Source organism: Octodon degus, unplaced genomic scaffold, assembly GCF_000260255.1.
Source record: "Octodon degus isolate 3935 unplaced genomic scaffold, OctDeg1.0 scaffold00184, whole genome shotgun sequence".
In the NCBI taxonomy this organism is placed as follows: domain Eukaryota; kingdom Metazoa; phylum Chordata; class Mammalia; order Rodentia; family Octodontidae; genus Octodon; species Octodon degus.
In genome coordinates, this window is record NW_004524760.1 from 2,149,990 (window position 1) to 2,166,511 (window position 16,522).

Consider the following 16,522-nt stretch of genomic DNA (forward strand, 5'->3'; position numbering starts at 1 on the left):
TTGACGCTGTGGTCTGTCTCTCCGCAGCAGCTGCAGGGGGCGCGCCCGGCTGGGGCGGATTGCGGACTGGTGCGGCGGGTGGACGCGGAGGTGAGTGCGGGTACAAGGGGGGGTGCCCATGGGATTGGGGTAGGTGCGGGGGTGGGGCGGTAGGGCTGCTAAGCTTAGGAAGCAACCTGTGCAAGATGCTCTGTGGATCTGACTCCAGGTCACGAAATGGATGCGACTGAATGGGAGACCCCGCAAACGGAGGCGCAGGGAGGAGGAAGAGGTGTTTGAAAAGGTAGGGTCCCTTCCTGGGAGTGCGGGGCGCGGTCTTGGTAAAAGGACTTGGGCACAGCTATCAGAGTAACCTTTAAAAGAAAAGTTTTATGAAATCCACAGCTTTGATGGATGTGGAAGATTTTGTACAAACACTAAGTGATAACCCGGTGATAGTCTGCGCATTGTGTTCTGAAGCAAGAATGACCAGGAGGAGACTTGACCTGGGCTCATTAGATGCAGCAACAACAGTGTTTATGCTTGTCCTGTTGTTATTAGAGCGCTGGTGTTCGGGTTAGCTGAAAGTTGAGGCCCCTCTGAAAGATGAAAGAGAGCGCCCCTAGCAAATTTCCCACCCGTGTCTGACCGTGGCAACTCACTCAGCTGACTTTAAGTGGATTGCTTTTTACAACACTAGGATAGATTTTACTGACTGTAAAGGGATAATTTCTTAGGCATTGAATTTCAGTATGTTACGTTTGGAGTGCCTATTTTCTCCTGAAATTGTCTTAAACTTGATTTGTTACTTGTTACAAATATTTTGAAATAAGGTAAGTAATCGTTGTTTTCAGTGTGACTTAGAAAATTCTTAAGACTGAACAATATAATTTACAAATGGTATAAAGGATATGATTTTTTGCTGCTTTTGCTCAATTATATTTTTACTGTCTTGGTTCTTGAGGGCACCAAGGGATTAAAATAGTGGAGTGTTGTTTTTCGCCTGCTAGAATGTATGATGAATCACTCTTGGTGCTGAGGCCAAATTCTTGCTGATAACATTGCTGCCAGCGTCTGGGATGAGTTGCCTTAGTTTGGGCATTGCTGTGTCTGAGAATGTGCACAAAGCACGCCATAATGAAGGTGATACCAAAGTTTCAGAGTGCACTTAAGGATACCACAGGGCGGTTCTAAGATAGTTGGAAAAAGAACTGGCCTAGGGATATGGCTGTTTGTAGGCAGACAGACTACAATGTTAAATGTGTAGGAGAAGTGGTATCCTAGCTCTCCCTTTTTAAACAGTCAGACATATGCATCACTTTAGTTAAATTGTAATAGAAAAGTCTTTCCAAACAGACCTGAGTTTTTGGGACATATATCAGAATGCTGTGCTAGGTTAAGTTGTTTACTTTTCATCATTTAAGTGTTCTTAAAAGTTTCCAAGGTGATGAATGAGATCATAAAATAACCAAAGAATAAAAGAAGAGTCATGGGGTAGCAAAACTATAAAAGAAAAATTTTGTAACTATTTTTTTGAAACCAAAATAAAATACCATACCAAAATGCAGTCTGTCAGACAAAAAAGCCGTTATCTTTGTGAATTAATAGATGTCATCATTGCCAACTTGGAAACTAGAGGTAACCATATCTGTGACATCCATAATCTGACCAGTGGCATCTGAGAAATGGGGAGACCAGGGCATGGGAGTTGTTTACACAGTCGTTATTGTCACAGCCTGTTGTGTTAGAACTTCCAGGAAGAAAGTACCTCTTGCCCTTTCATCATACAAAAGGTGGGCAGCAGTGTAACAGTAGCATGGATTAGATGGAGACCAACATTCAGAACCTCAAGGAGTGAAGCTTAAAGCTTGAGGGTGGAGCTGGAAAGGGCAAATACACAAGAAATTTCAGCATCACAGGAGGACATATTCCTCATGAGTGGCCCCCAGTCTCTTAGTTTTGCGCAGCACCGTCAAGCCTTCTGCCCACTCTTTTACCCCTGCCACAATTAGGAGTAGATTTGGAGCTTCCTGAGGCAAACTGTGTCATATTTCCAGAGTCTTGGAAGAGTACTGGGAGTAGAAAGGTGGAGAAGCTGTCCAGCAGCTGCAGAGGTGTGTCCCCTCTTCTGAAATACAGACGTAACTGTTCAACCCTGAGGTTGTCTGTGACCTTTTGCTAAGATTTGAGCATGTTATGGCTAGGAACTTGGGTAGTGAAATTTGATATTGATGCTAGTAAGTTACTTTTTAAAAAACTGCTGTGCCATATGTTGATGCAAATTATTCACTTTGTCCTTTTTTTCATGCAACCACTGTGTCTTTCATCTGAAGACATTTTCATTAAATGAAATTTTTTTCAGCTTTCATTCATTTTATATTACTGTCAAATAAAAAAGAAAGCTTTAGTCATTTGCAGTCGGTACACATTTCAGACCCAGCTTTGTCTCTCCCGCCCACTGTGTTTTCCTTGCTCTTGCTTCTTTCCCCTTCACCTACTGCCCTTTCCTTCGGCCCTCAAGGGTCTGTCTACATCTGCAGGCCCTGTCTGTATTAACTGTGCTGGGCTCATAACATTTTTCTTCCTATAGGAGGGTCCACTTTTACTGCCTTGTGGAAAGCAGAACCTTCTGACCTGCCTGAGAAAGGAAAACAGAGGTGGTGAAAGGCCAGGCTCTTTATAGGCGAGGGGCTGCTTGGAAAGAACATCTACATGTTTGTTTTCCTCGCTTAAAGAAATTCTCCAAGGTGCTAAGTGATAGGCACAGCTTGATGGAACTTGAAATACTAGTTGAGTTTTTCACTGAACTCCAAACGGGAAACAAAACAAACTCAGCCCGTGCTCAGCTGTGGGTTAAAATAACGAATAATGAAGTAAAGTAAATTGGGTGAGTGAGATGTACTACTCAGATAAGTGATTTAAAATGCTCTCCTGGCCTTTCCTGGCCTCTTATACCTCCTGCTTCATATCATTCCCATTCACTAGATAGCTGCTCTATGTTTTATGCTATCTTAACAGTTTTTTATTTTTACTCTTTGCAAAGACACATCGTCTTCTCCTACACATCTCTTCATAATCTTCTTTGGTATTTATTTCCATTTTATTTCAGCTTCATGTTCTAGCTCTTTCATTGGTGTAACCAAATTCTTTCATACTGTTATTGTTTTCTTCCTTTAAAGTAACAGACTTATCTCCTCTCTGCTTCTATCTTGGGGCATTTTCTCCTTCCATTCTGATATTTTTCCTTTTTCGTTATTTCAAGCCCCCTTTTATTTGGTTTGAATAATTTTTGCAACAGAAATGCTAGGAGAACATATATAACTGCATGTTCACAAAGAACCATTGTGAGTGGACCAACCATTCCGCAAGGGGAATGTGAAACAGTTGTGACTGCAACAGTGAATTGTATATGTGTTTTTAAAAATAGTAGTTTACTAAATGTCTATAGACTTTGGACAAACAATAAACATTTTCTCCTGTTTTTTTTTTTTTTTTTTTACTTTTAACTTATTTAAAGATAAATTACGTATCACAATCAAAGGTGATGTTTTCATAAATATAACAAAATTTATCAAAGTTGTAAGAATTAGAGTACAACAAAAGTTATAAAGTAATATATCTTAAGGGAGATGTGTAAATAGGTTATGAGTGATGCCTTTAAAGGAAGAAAATTGCATTTTTCAAAGGGAGAGGAATCATTCTTCCTGGTTTTTGTGTGTATAACGATAATGCACAGCAAACAAATCTTATGATGCTCATTTCTGGTCATCACTAAATGTATACAGTGGTATTAAAGGTGTTCATTGCCTTACTCTTAAAACAGAAAATTCAGCCATTGCTATTATATACATGTTCGGTATGTTTCTCAGTGAGCGTCCAGCATAAGACTGACCTCTGTTAATGATCAGTCATAACTCACACTAGATGCTGGCAGTTCCCAACCTTTTAAGGTTGCCTTAATTATTTTCTGCCAGGATCTGTAATACAATACTCTGGAACATAAAATTATTTAAAATTTATTGACATTTTCATTAAGAGGTCCATAATGAAGCATAAAAATCTAAAATGATGAATGTAAAAAAAGTGGACTCCATGGTATTTAGTAGCCATTCTAATTGAGGAAAAATGCTAAGTTCTGTTTGCTGAGTTTATGAGAAAAAAATTCTAATATTATTTTCTTCTGAATAATCCTTAATTTATGGAGTATTTTCAGTTCACTTATTTCATTTTTTTCTTTCTGCATACTTAACTCATCCATGGTCAGTGATAATTTCAGTTGGAAGAACAATTCACAGATTAGTCTAAAATGTTTTAGAAAATTTAGCCTGGATTCCAAGTTTATGTGTTTGGCAACGTATATTGTTCCATTTTAAATTTTAGGGCAAGCAAGATAGCTCAGCAGACTAAGTGCCTACTTGGGCAAGCGCAGGGACCCAGGTTCGATCCCTGGCACCACGTGTGCAGGCCCTGCCTCCAGGCACGCTGAGCTAGCAGTCCTGTCCGGGCGTGGTAGCACATGACTGTAATCCCAGTGCTGGGGAGGCTGGAAATAGGAGGATCACTAGGAGTCCGAGCTGCATAGCAAGACCCTGTACCAAATACATTAAAAAAATTATATATTGTAAGAGATAGGTACTTTTATTAGGCTAATACTGAAATATTCAAAGTGATAAAGGTAGGTACAAATTTGAAAGTGCTTAACAAAGTATCTTACTGCTGTTTGTTTGTTTGTTTGTTTGTTTTTCAGCAAAAGCCTACATCATGTTCAGCTTTTATTTCTGGAAGCCATTTAAGACTAATGGAAGTTGCTTAGCTTTTCCTTGAACTTGTAACAGTAGGTGGTGACTGGTTTAGGCTGGACTTTAGAGCCTTTGGCACGCATGGCTCAGCACAGGCATGGCGTGAATTTACAGATGCTAAACCCAGGGACCCTGTTCTGTGGGAGCTACTGGGTGTCTTAGCAGTGGTAGACTGAGCAACCCACCATCTACACCTGAGTCAGACTCCCCTTTATGTGACTTTCCAGGCTGGCTGTCCTTGGCTCTTTTTGAGAGCAGTGTAGCTCTGTGAGAATTCATAACTAGTCTACATTTACAGAGTCCATAATCTTGTACAATAGCTTCATTGATACTTGATTTCCATGGAAAAGGCTCATGGATCTTGTGAGTCACAGCTCTTGAGGCATCAGCCTACCCTCTTTTTCTCCCTCCCTGTCTGTGAGTGGCTTTGTGTCCTGTATTGTACTGATTGTGCCTTTGGATGACAACTTACTTGAGTGATGAGGGGAGGCAGAGTAATTTATTAAAAGTAATTACAAAGAAACCAAACAAAAGGAATAATTATAGTACTGTTAATATGCAATTTGTTATTTTATTGTTGAATATTTAGAACTCATATCCTAGTTCTATTTGTAGGTCTTATAAATTCTTTTTTTTTAGGTCTTACAAATTCTTAACAACAACAAAAGTATTAAATCCTCTGTGCCCAGATCTCAAGTTAGATCAGGCTTCACAAATCTTGGCTTTTTTTCCCCCAAAAAACTGGACTTAGGAAGGCTGGCTAATAAATGTATTTTTGGTAGCCATAGGAAGAAAATATGATCTGTATAATTTTATACTGTTACATTTTCATCTGTGCCAGAGATTTACGAATCTAGAATTTTAAAAAAATGTTCAAAGAACTCCAAATGTAGTAAAATGTCTTCTTTTCAACGAACATAATGGTGAAAATTAAAAGTATAGTCATCCACTTACCCGCACATACTTATTCACATATTTTATAAAGAATATTTGAATGGAACTATTAGTATAATAATAGCTAATACTTACCATGTGTCAAGCCTTGTTCTTGGTGCCTTACATGGAGCAGCTGATGTAAATACACCATTAAAGTAGTGTCACAACTAGCAATATGACATTAGGATGTTGAGAGACTAAATCCAGTACTTCATGAAAGTGGGTGAGATATATGCTAGTCAAATAATTGCTATAGACAAAAATGCTTTGGGCAAGATTTTAAGATTCTTTTTTGTCAGGTTATTGACAGTCCTAGACCACCAGCATAAAGCACACATTTCTAAATTAGGAAAATCCCAGCCAGCATGCATTTTGAAAACACTTGAAAGTGTTCAAGTAATTACACTCTTGTTGATTTTAGCATATCAGATGCCAGCAGCCATCAACTCTTCCATGCCATGAAAGATGAAAGCCATTTTCATGAGTTCAGCTGGAAAAAGGAGGCCAACAGAGAAAAATTTCGTGGATTTTCAGTTGCTTTTACAGGCAGCATTAGTTTCATTCTTGTGACAGAGTGCTTTATTTGGCAGTTCTCATCTAAGGCATTTTAAAGCGCTGCTGCTTTGTGCAGGGTCTCCTAGCACTAATAAGGTACATTATTTTTAGTAGCACCTACTGGTGTCATTGTGGGTTATGACCTGCCATTGTTTATATTAATCTTCTGTTGTAAAAGGCCTACCTAGCATGTATCTAAGACCAGCTGCCATATATCTCACTTATATTTCTGGATCTCTGCAGATATGTAAGAAAAATGATACTCAACATTGAATCCCCAGCAATTAGAAAAGGACTTCTGAGAGACTGAAGCAGGAAGACTGCATGTTTGAACTCCATCTGGGCAGTTTACAAACTTAGTGAGATCACATGTCAAAATAAAAAATAAAAAGGACTGAATTGTAGCTCAGTGCAAAGGTCCTAGGTTCTATTCTATTACTAGTATTGGAGGAGAACAAAAAAACTTGGTTACGTGAAGCAGCATTAAGTATTTGATTTATGAATTAGATGAATGAATCCCACAAAGACGTATTTATTTTTTAAGTTCATACATGGCTATAGATGTTTTAAAATTTTTTACTAACAGAAAAGTATGTGTGGCTTAGATTTCCTGCTTTTTTTGTAGGTGATCTCTTTCACCCTTCCTAGGAAAAGATTTTGGAGACTGGAAGACCAGATCCTACTCTCAGCTCTGCCCCCACATTGTGGGCCCTGCTGTCTCCCACTGCTAGAGATGGAACCCCCGGCTTCACACACACTCAGCAGATTCTCCACCACTGAGCCATAGCCTCAGCTCTTGACTTCTGTTTTTCTTTGAAAATCTTTTTGTTTGTTAGGCTGGTTGAACCCATTTATTTTAGACTTACTTTTTTTTTTTTTTTTTTTTTGCGGAACTGGGGATTGAACTTGGGCCCTTGCGCTTGCCAGGGAAGCACTTATTCTACTGAGCCATCTCCCGGCCCCAGCCCATTTATTTTAATTGGTAAAATCAACATGACTGGCTTTGATTTCTTATATAATTCAATTATTTTTGTCCTATTTTGCTATTTGGGAGGTCTTCTGTTTTTATCCTAATAGCCATTTTTGCATATTAATATTAATTTTTTTTTTGTATATTGATTCCTGGCTATGAGCAGTAGAGAAATTAGATACCATTACTTACCCTTTCAGTCTTTATCTTTCAACATTGGCTTGAAATTGTATCTTTTTACCTCTAGATTAATACCTGTAAGACAGATAATAAGTTGATTATATTTTGTATATAGTCTTTTCATCCTGCTGCCTTTGATGAGTGTCTACGTTAGAGCCTATAGACCAGTGATGGTGGATTTTTTAGAGTTCCAGTGATAACAAACAGCCTACTGTGGTACGTGTGCTAGAGGTTCGCCACCACTGGCACAGGCATTGTTTGTATCACAGTTTAATTCTGCAGGCAAATCTATTAAATGCTCATTATCTGCTCTTAGGTACATATCTCTTCTGTCATTTTGGCTTTTGAAGCCAGTCCTGAGGTAGATTTCTCAAGAAGAGCTTGAGGCTTCTTGTGTGTTTATAGGTTTGTTGTTAATAGCAGTCAGTCACTTCAGCTAGATATAAAATCCTTGACTTTTAGTTCAGTCTCTTAAATATGTTACTCTGTTGTCTTTTTTTCACAGTCAAATGCTGTTCTTAGCTCTCTTCCTTGGAGTTAGTCTGGTCTTCTATACATGCTCAGAGTTCCTTAAATTTCAATCAGCTTTAATGTATCTCATCATGGGTTGCTTTTCTCCATCACTATTTGGCATTTGAGCTTTCTTTTCCTCATGCATAAAATGAGAGTAACTTTTTTGATCTCTTAGAGTAGATTTATCATTCATATATTTTATGTAAACTATTGAATGTTTATTTTACTATCTTGTTATCTTTAAAAGTTTTGTTGTTAGAAGTTTGAAATTTAGAGTGCTCTACTTTATTATAGGCAAACAGGCTTGAGTTGGCTGTGTCTGACACAGAGACAGTGGATATGTAGCAGAATCTTTTTTCTGTGTTTCTGATCCCATGTGGTAAGCAGGCCCTTGGACTCACTCATCAAAGATGACTGGACTAAAAGCAGTGATGTGTTTGATGTATCCTCTCTGAAAACTCCATTTCCATTTTTATTTTTCTCACACTCTTACGCATCAGTTTTCCATACACAACTCTGGGTTTATATGAACTCAAATTATATATGCATAGAAAAAAACACAGGGAAAAAATAAAGTGCTGTGTCTTTCAGAAAATGAGGATTTCTGAAAACCCAAGTCAGCTAGTCACTAAGCACATAAGAAATAGCAGGACATACCACAACAACAGGAGATGTCATTTCTGGCTATGGAAAGATAAGACATATAGCATATCAAAAGTTCTCTTCCAAAACAGTGTGTGATAGAATTCCCAAACCAGTGCACAGGAAACTTCGGCCTTGAGTGTATGATGCGTATTACCGCAGGCTACCCTGCACTACTGTTTCAGGGCCTTGTTTTGATAAAGCAACCTTTTATACTTGTAGGCTGGAGGTTATGGTGGGAAATTGGGAAATTAAATTAACTGTGCCCAGTTTAAAGCTTTGACTTGATCTGTAAGCACAGATAAGAATTTGACTGATCTGCATATAAATAGTTTGGGTGCCTCTGTTTGAATATGTAATTTTAAAAATTAAATTTATTTTTGTTTTGCAAGTGAGGCTGGTACCCATCACAGAAATTCTGCTCGCAGCTACAAGTTACGATGATCTGGGAACTCAGGGCTAGAAATGTGATAGCATTTATAATTCTGCATATAGCATGTATTTTTTTTTATCACATTCTGTGTTTATTTAGACAATTTATACAAAGTCCTGAGCAAGGAATAATGAACACATGAAGGAAAAGAAAATAGTCCTTGGCCAGGGGAGATAGCTCAGTAGTGCAGTGCCTGTGTGGCAAGTGCAAGGTCCTGTGTACCAAAAGAAAGAAAAAAGAGAAAAGAAAACAATTCTCAAAGAATTAGCAGACATGAAAAACAAGAATAGAAAACAGAGTTAAAACAGATTTTTATCAGGGGCACAAGAAGAGTACAGTAGGTGTCCAGGGTCTGATCAGTCTCTGCAAGGAAGGATTGATTGTGTGCATGGCACATAATCAGACTATGAACTAGCATTTACCTTCTTCCCATTAAGGGCTGCAGCAAGTTTAGGCTGCCACTAGGCTTGGGGACATATAGTTTTCAGCCTCTTTCACTCTTGTACTACTTTCCCCCTTTTTATCAGTAAGTTTTGTTTTATTTCCTGTAAACATTTGGTTTCAAGGCAAAGTAAAAATTGTTTCAGAATTAGGCATGGTGAGTTTTTTAAAAGTTCTAGAGTTTTACAGTTACAGTTTTTTGGATGTTGTGTTGTCACTCAAAAGCATCTCATGTTTTTAGGACTACGCATGACCTCAGCTTTTTTTTTTTTTTTTTTTTTTTAGAAAGATAATTTTAAAAAGTAGTTATGTGTTTCTTTTATCTTTCTGAAGATGCAGAACTAATGGACATATATATTTCTAAGACATTTAATGTTTTATATATGTTCCTGTAAATGGAGATGTTTTGATTTTTCAGAGTTGCACAACTGTGAAGAGTTACTTTTATACACATAGAAAAACAAATTGGTTTGCAGTAATTAATACTAAGGAAGTCATGTGAAATGGGAAAGAGTAGTCATAAAATATGTTCTTATTTTTCTTATATTTTCATAGACAAGGTAGTGTAGTCATTTTATATATTGCCTCATATAATGACAAATCTTAAAGCTCATGCTGTTAATTTTTCATGGCAATTTTCTACTCTTAGTTTGGTGTCCAAGAAAAGAAAACGCTATGAAGGGCATGAGATGTTAAACAGGAACCACAGAAAGAATCTAGAAAAGAAACAGACCTGCCTCTGGAATCTGTTCATGTACAATGTGGGCTGAAATTTTTCCCTCTCCCTATCATATATACGCAAACTTTATTTTAAAAAATTATTTTTCAAACTTTAGTTTTGAGTGTTGCAGATATTACTGTCACCATTTATTCTGGATAATAAAAATGAAAAATGCTGAGGGCTCCCATAGCTAACAAAAGATAGTGGTTCTGAATTTCTTTTTTTAAAAAACCCAAAATACTATATACTACAGTTCGTTGAGTTAGAAGAGACTCAGTTGTACAGCTTTTATTTCCAACTTGTAGGTGGGGGGCTGGTCACAATGCTAGGCTCACAATCCTTTTTTAGTATGCTTCCATCTTCTGCAGAATTCTGTTGTCATTTGTTCTCAATCCCCATTCCTCCTCTAAGTTGCAGGAAACTACTAATTTATTTTTATTCTGATTTATAGTTTAGGCCTTTTCTAGATGTTCCATACAAATTAAATCACACAGAAATTAGTCTTTTGGTGTTTTGAGCCTCAGTAGTGCTCTTAGTAATTTTCAAACATCAGTAGTTCTCTTTCACTATAAAATAGTATTCCACTGTACACATATGCTACATTTTGTTAATTAGTGCTTGTTAGATAATAGGTTTTTTTCAGCTTTTGATTATTAAGTGGTGTTATGAATAATGCTTCTGTGAACAGTGGTATAACTTTTTGTGCACTTACATTTGTTTTTCTCTTGGAGTCTATACCTAGGGCTGGAATGGTTTGGCCCACTGACAGTTGTGTGCTTAACTGTTTGAGAACAGCTAAGCTGTCCTCTGAAGTAGCTGCCCACTTCAGGTTCCCACTAGCGTTGCTTATGGTTTCCAGTTCCTCTGCCTCTTCATCGGCTTGACACTGTCAGACTTATTTATCTTAGCCGTTCTGGTGAATGTCGAACTGCACTTTTTAGTACTTAATATTTCTTTTGCTAGACAGGCTCTGAAAGTGTATAGATACCCTAATTATGCTTTTGTCCTCCATTTTACAGGTCAGAAACACTGGCCCTGTAAGTGGGTAGTCTCAGTGGCTCACCCAAGATCCCCAAGTGAGTCACTGCACCTGGAATCCTCCCACGTCAGTTGGAATTGTAGCAACCTGCTTTTGTTCTGACTCAGAGCCCTCTGTGTCCTTGTGGCACTGTTAGGTGTGGCTTTATTTTTATCTTTTAAAAATACCCTCGCTAATCCTCCTTGGAATTGTATCTGATGAAACAGGGTTGGTTTTCTGTAGGACTGTGCTCAGCCTCAGGACACTGCTGGTCCACCAGGGCCTTGTGGCCCTGTGTCCTGCTGTAAGGGGCAGGGATGGCCCTGTCCAAGCCTGCTGGGTGGTAGGCAGGTGCCCTAGCCATGACAGCTGGCACTCACTAAATAATACATCTTAGGATGCCACCTTTTCAGAAAAGAGTATAAAAGGGTGTGAAAGGGTGACAGCCTGAGGGCATGTGGCCAGTACTGTCACTTTTATTCCCCCCCTTACCAGGAATTGAATTCAGGTCCATGTACTTACTGGGCAACTGCTGTGCCATTGAACTATATCCCAGGCCTCATTCATTTGTTTTTATCTCCTTCATGATAGGGAGACAGGAAAACATTCTCACATTTACTTATAGACTTAAAAAAAAAAAAAAATCAACCTTGGTTTCTTCCTGTAACTGTTCTTTATCCGGCAGCAGATGTAGTAATAGTACCTTTACAAATTTGTGTGTTCTGGCTTAATTCAAGAAAATGGACTGTATTTGTCAGAACTACTATATTATTTCTTTTGCATCTCTCTCCACTTTGTCCCTCTTAGTGGGGTAAAGTGTCATTTCAGATTAGAAGTTCTCATTTTTCAGGCTATTGATAAGATTTGCTTTTTTTTTTTTTTTTTTTTTTTTGTGGTACGAGGAAGATTTGCTTTCTAGTAAACCTCCATTTTAAATTTACCTGTAATCATTTTTCAAACTCAGTAAGTAATTGCTGCTTCTTTTTCTTTTATCCAAAGTATTTTGTTTTGAAGTTTCTTTTTTAGGACTTTGGGGCTTATACAAATACCCGCTTAGTGAAAGGCACTTAATATTGGAACCACCTCTCCTGTGTCATCATTTTGCAGTTTTTTGTGTAAGGAGAGATTTCCCTACTTCCTATCTTTCATTACACAGGGCTGCAATGTTATAATTTATGAAAAATAATGAAGTCTAGATGTCTGTGATTGTTTTCCCTTAAATTCTTGGTCACTTTGAGTTTCTGACTATTAAAGAGAACATAGTGTTTTGGACTTGGAGCTGTCTCATCTTGGCATCCTGCTGCTATCCATCAAAGCATCAGGAAGAACTAAAACATTAAGACAACGTCAATAAATAAAATCATCAACAGCAAGAACCTGTCTAAAGTAACTGGAGAAATTGTGCATCAAGCAGTTGGAGGAGTGTGTTTGTGACTGTGTTGTAAAAGCTATCTGAGGGGCTGGAGAGATGGCTCAGTGGTCTAAAGCACCTACTTGAAACAAGCTTGGCAAAGCACAGGGACCGCGGTTCGATCCCCAGCACCACATGCCAGCCAGCCCCGCCCCCTGGTGGGCTGAGCTGGCCACACACACACACACAATAAATAAATGTAATAAATAAAAATAAATAAATAATAAAAAAATAAATAAATAAATAAAATAAATAAAAGCTATCTGAGGTCTTAAGTACATTTGGGTCCTGGGCCCTAAGCTACAAGGAGGGAAGGGGTCATCACAGGGAAAGGCCAACAACAGAAGTTTCAGCTGACCACTTTATTTGAGAAGCTGTAGAGGAATGGGGTTGTGAATCCTGGGAAAGGCTTTACAATCTTCTCCATTTCAAACTTTTAATTTTACAAGGAAAAACATGGAGGTACTGAGGTTTGATTTCACGGATCATGTGCTGGCCCAGGTCCCCTTGCTGGTCTTTCCAGCCATCTATTTGGGCAACTCCCCAAGCAGGGCATAGAGACAAAGCAGCTTTGCCTTCCAGGCAAGGACAAATCAAGCCCCTGACCCTCCAACAGTACTGATAAAACAGAGGCTGCACCTGGATTGTGAAAGCCTGGTTTCCAGGACTCTGGGTACTGGAGGGCAAGCTAAGGCGGAGTAGTTGGTTTAAGGGAACAGCAGCTGCATTCTCTGTGCAGTACAGTTGGCTCAGGCGGGGTAGTTTCCTGCATGGTCACAAGAAGAGAAGGGATAGGGACGGAGCTCATTCAGACACTAGAAGGTCTGCTCCAACCCTTCCTTCCAGCAGTATGGAAGGTGCTGATTCCCCTGTGTTGGAAATCTTGGCACACTTTGAGCCTTCGTTAGAGATTAAGTGAGGGGCTTAGGAGTGTCACCTAATCAGAGAATACCACATTACCATAAGATGAATCTAAACGATGTTGAAATACCTTCCATCAGAGGATTATTGATGTCTCAGTGTACATGTGTACTGCACATATGTGCTTGCAGGCATGTGAGTGTAGTCATAGCACATAGGTGCACTGACTGAGGTTTGGGCTAGGGTCTGCTATAACCACAGTCTCCAGTCCCAGACGGAAGCTACAGGCACTATTTGCAGAGCTGGTGCTCTTGGCATCTGACTCTGACTCAGAGACTGACCATGGCCTTAGAAATTCTAGAGAATTTCCCTGTGTGTCATACAAAGTCATTGTCATCATGAGCCACCCTAGGGGAGGCTCTGTGGAAAAAGTGAATGTGCAGCACAGTAGGCTTGAAAACAGAAGGCCAGAAATGATTGCTTTTTGCTTAATTTTGCTTAACTTCATAGTTGCTTCTTTTTGAGTTCATGGTAGTAACAGAAGAAAGTAACTCAGACTTGCTATAGGGCCTCTCACTTTAGGTGTAGATTTTGAACAAATATTCATAATTTCTTAGATTTTAATGTTTTTGTATCAAACCTGCTTTAAGGTCATGTGTACTGTTGCAGAGAAGGGAGAGGGCACATTATTAATATGTGTGTACCTGAGCATTCTTATTACTGGTCTTTTAAATGATCTGGGCATCTGGAGGCTGTATCTCTGCAGCAGTCCTGGTGAAACTTTTTCCTCTAGGGAAAAAAAATTAGTTATCAGCATATACTTCCTTATTTTAAGATAGTTTATTATCGTATATGTTGATATCGTACTGGAAATGATGATTTTAACACTAATCCCTCAGTAAAAACTCCATTTGTAGAGGACATTTTACCTCTCAAGCAGTTTCCCAACTCCAGTTTTGCGAGCGAGACTAGTGTTAATCTGTGTGGATGAGCACTTCGTTTTCCTCTTCTCAGAATATGTGTAGTTTCCGTTAACTTCTCTGTTCACAGGACTGTGGAGGTGAGGTCATCTGCGCTAGGAGACTTCAATTAGAATCTAAAGTCCTTTTCTCCCTCTTTATAATCTCTCATGGTGTGAAATTATAATCAGAAAAACAGATTGAAAACCCCATTTTTACCTTTTCCTAGCTTTTTTTTTTTAAACCTGGAACAAACTAGCCTGTGTAAGCATCAGTTTCCTCATTCAGCAAAGAGCTGCCACTGAATAATTACCATCAGTAACATTGTCAGTAATGAGCTTTTCTAATGGCATTTTTTGTGTGTGCTGTATTATGAGAACAGAAAGAACCCTGACAGAATGGGACATGTGCCTATGAAAGAATGACTCTGAAAATTTGAATTTATCTTTTGGAGCATTGGTACGGCATCTGTGGGCAGGCTGAATGTCCCCAGTGTTAAGACACACACCAGCCCATTACCTGTCTGGCATGTCCCTGTCACGCAGCACACCTGTGTCCTACGTGAACCCAGGAAGCTAAAGATAGAGGGACAGGTCTGGGGGCCATGTGCTAGGAACATCTGCCTCAGGTTATATTGGGTGTTTCCACTAGATTCTTCCAATCGGGGTTCTAGGTGAGGTCATTGGAAGTTTTATTTGAGGACTCAGGAAGCTCACTTTACAAAGTTTTGATTATCCACAGATACAAGGCTCAGTAGAATAAGCGCTTGCCTGGCAAGTGCAGAGTCCGAATTCAATCCCCTGTACCACAAAAAAAAAAAAAAAAAAAAAAAAAAAAAAAAAATCCACTTCCACAGATACAGTACTTGTTGGTGTCCTGAACACTGAAAGAATTTCAGGAAATTTTGAAAAACAAGTGCTGAGATGTTCATCCCCATTCTCCCACCCCCACAATAGGGCTGAGTTTCCAATAGCTATTGTTATGTCCAGTTGGCTCAGAATAGTAAGTTTCCCTAAGCGTAGATTTATGTGCAGAAACCTACTTAGACACTGAAGAAATGGCCCAGCGTTTGTCTCAACAATGAGTAATAGGTTATACATGATTTAGAAAGACTTCTCAGAATGGCCTTGGTTATGTAATCGAGGATCGATAATTTTTAGAAAGAAGTTTTTATAGATAAGCCGTAACATTACTTGATAATCAGACAACATTTTCAAGCAGTTAAAAGGGTCATTGATAAAGCCCAGTGGACTGATGCTGGCATCCTAATTGCTAAGGACTGGAACTCCACATGCCCTTTAAGTTATGAGCAGGCTTAAATTTTTTATGGAGAAATTATTTTTTTATGTAGCATAATTTTCATGTCAAATATTTTCTTAGCCAGCCAGCTCTATCAGCTTAGGCAGGTTGCCACTTTTTCTCACCTGATCCCTACCTTCCCCCTGTGAAGTTTGTTTTAAACAGAGTAAGGAAAGAGGAAAAAAAAATGTGAGATGGGGTGAATCATGAGAAAATGCCCCCAGTCATTTCCAGCAGTCCTTGGCATTCTTGGAATATTCCAACTCCTGTTGACAAAGGCTAGCAGTTCTACCCAGTGAGGGGCCTTGTATGGGATTCTGGAAGGTTCTTACGAGCTTCTCCTGGGTGGTGGTGTTCCTGTCCATCAGCAAGGAGAGTGACTAAAGTATCTCACAGGTCAGGGGCAGTGCTGCCAGGCTAGGGGCATTTGTGTGACTCTTTGGACACTGAGAAATGGGAACTTTTGTGTGCTGTGGGCGCAAGCATATACCCACCATACCAATGGGGCCCGTTGGCCACTTTGTTTGCCTGAGTATCTCTGGGTGGAGGGGCATTGGGAGGCAAAATACTTGCTTTATTCCCAAAATAGAGGAAATACTTAGGGGCGGGGAAGGAGGGGATAAATATAGCACTTCCGATTTCCTGCTTATTACTCTTTTCCACAGTATTTCATTTTTTTATAAGATGGAATTTGCCCTGTCAATTTGAACTAAAAATAATTCCATATTATTTCTATTAGATTGGCCCTCTTACGTACTTTTCTTTCTTTCTTTCTTTCTTTCTTTCTTTCTTTCTTTCTTTCTTT

The 16,522-nt window shown here is 39.0% G+C and overlaps 1 protein-coding gene across 1 annotated transcript in view; it reads left to right on the forward strand.

Annotated features, from left to right (window-relative positions):
• The window catches only part of CUNH9orf3 (chromosome unknown C9orf3 homolog), a 404,210-nt gene that overhangs the window by 326,017 nt on the left and 61,671 nt on the right, over window positions 1–16,522 (forward strand). The window contains exons 12-13 of the mRNA XM_004643795.2: window positions 28–90; window positions 209–283. Of these exons, the coding sequence (XP_004643852.1) occupies window positions 28–90; window positions 209–283 (138 nt within the window). The remainder of the gene's footprint in view (window positions 1–27; window positions 91–208; window positions 284–16,522) is intronic.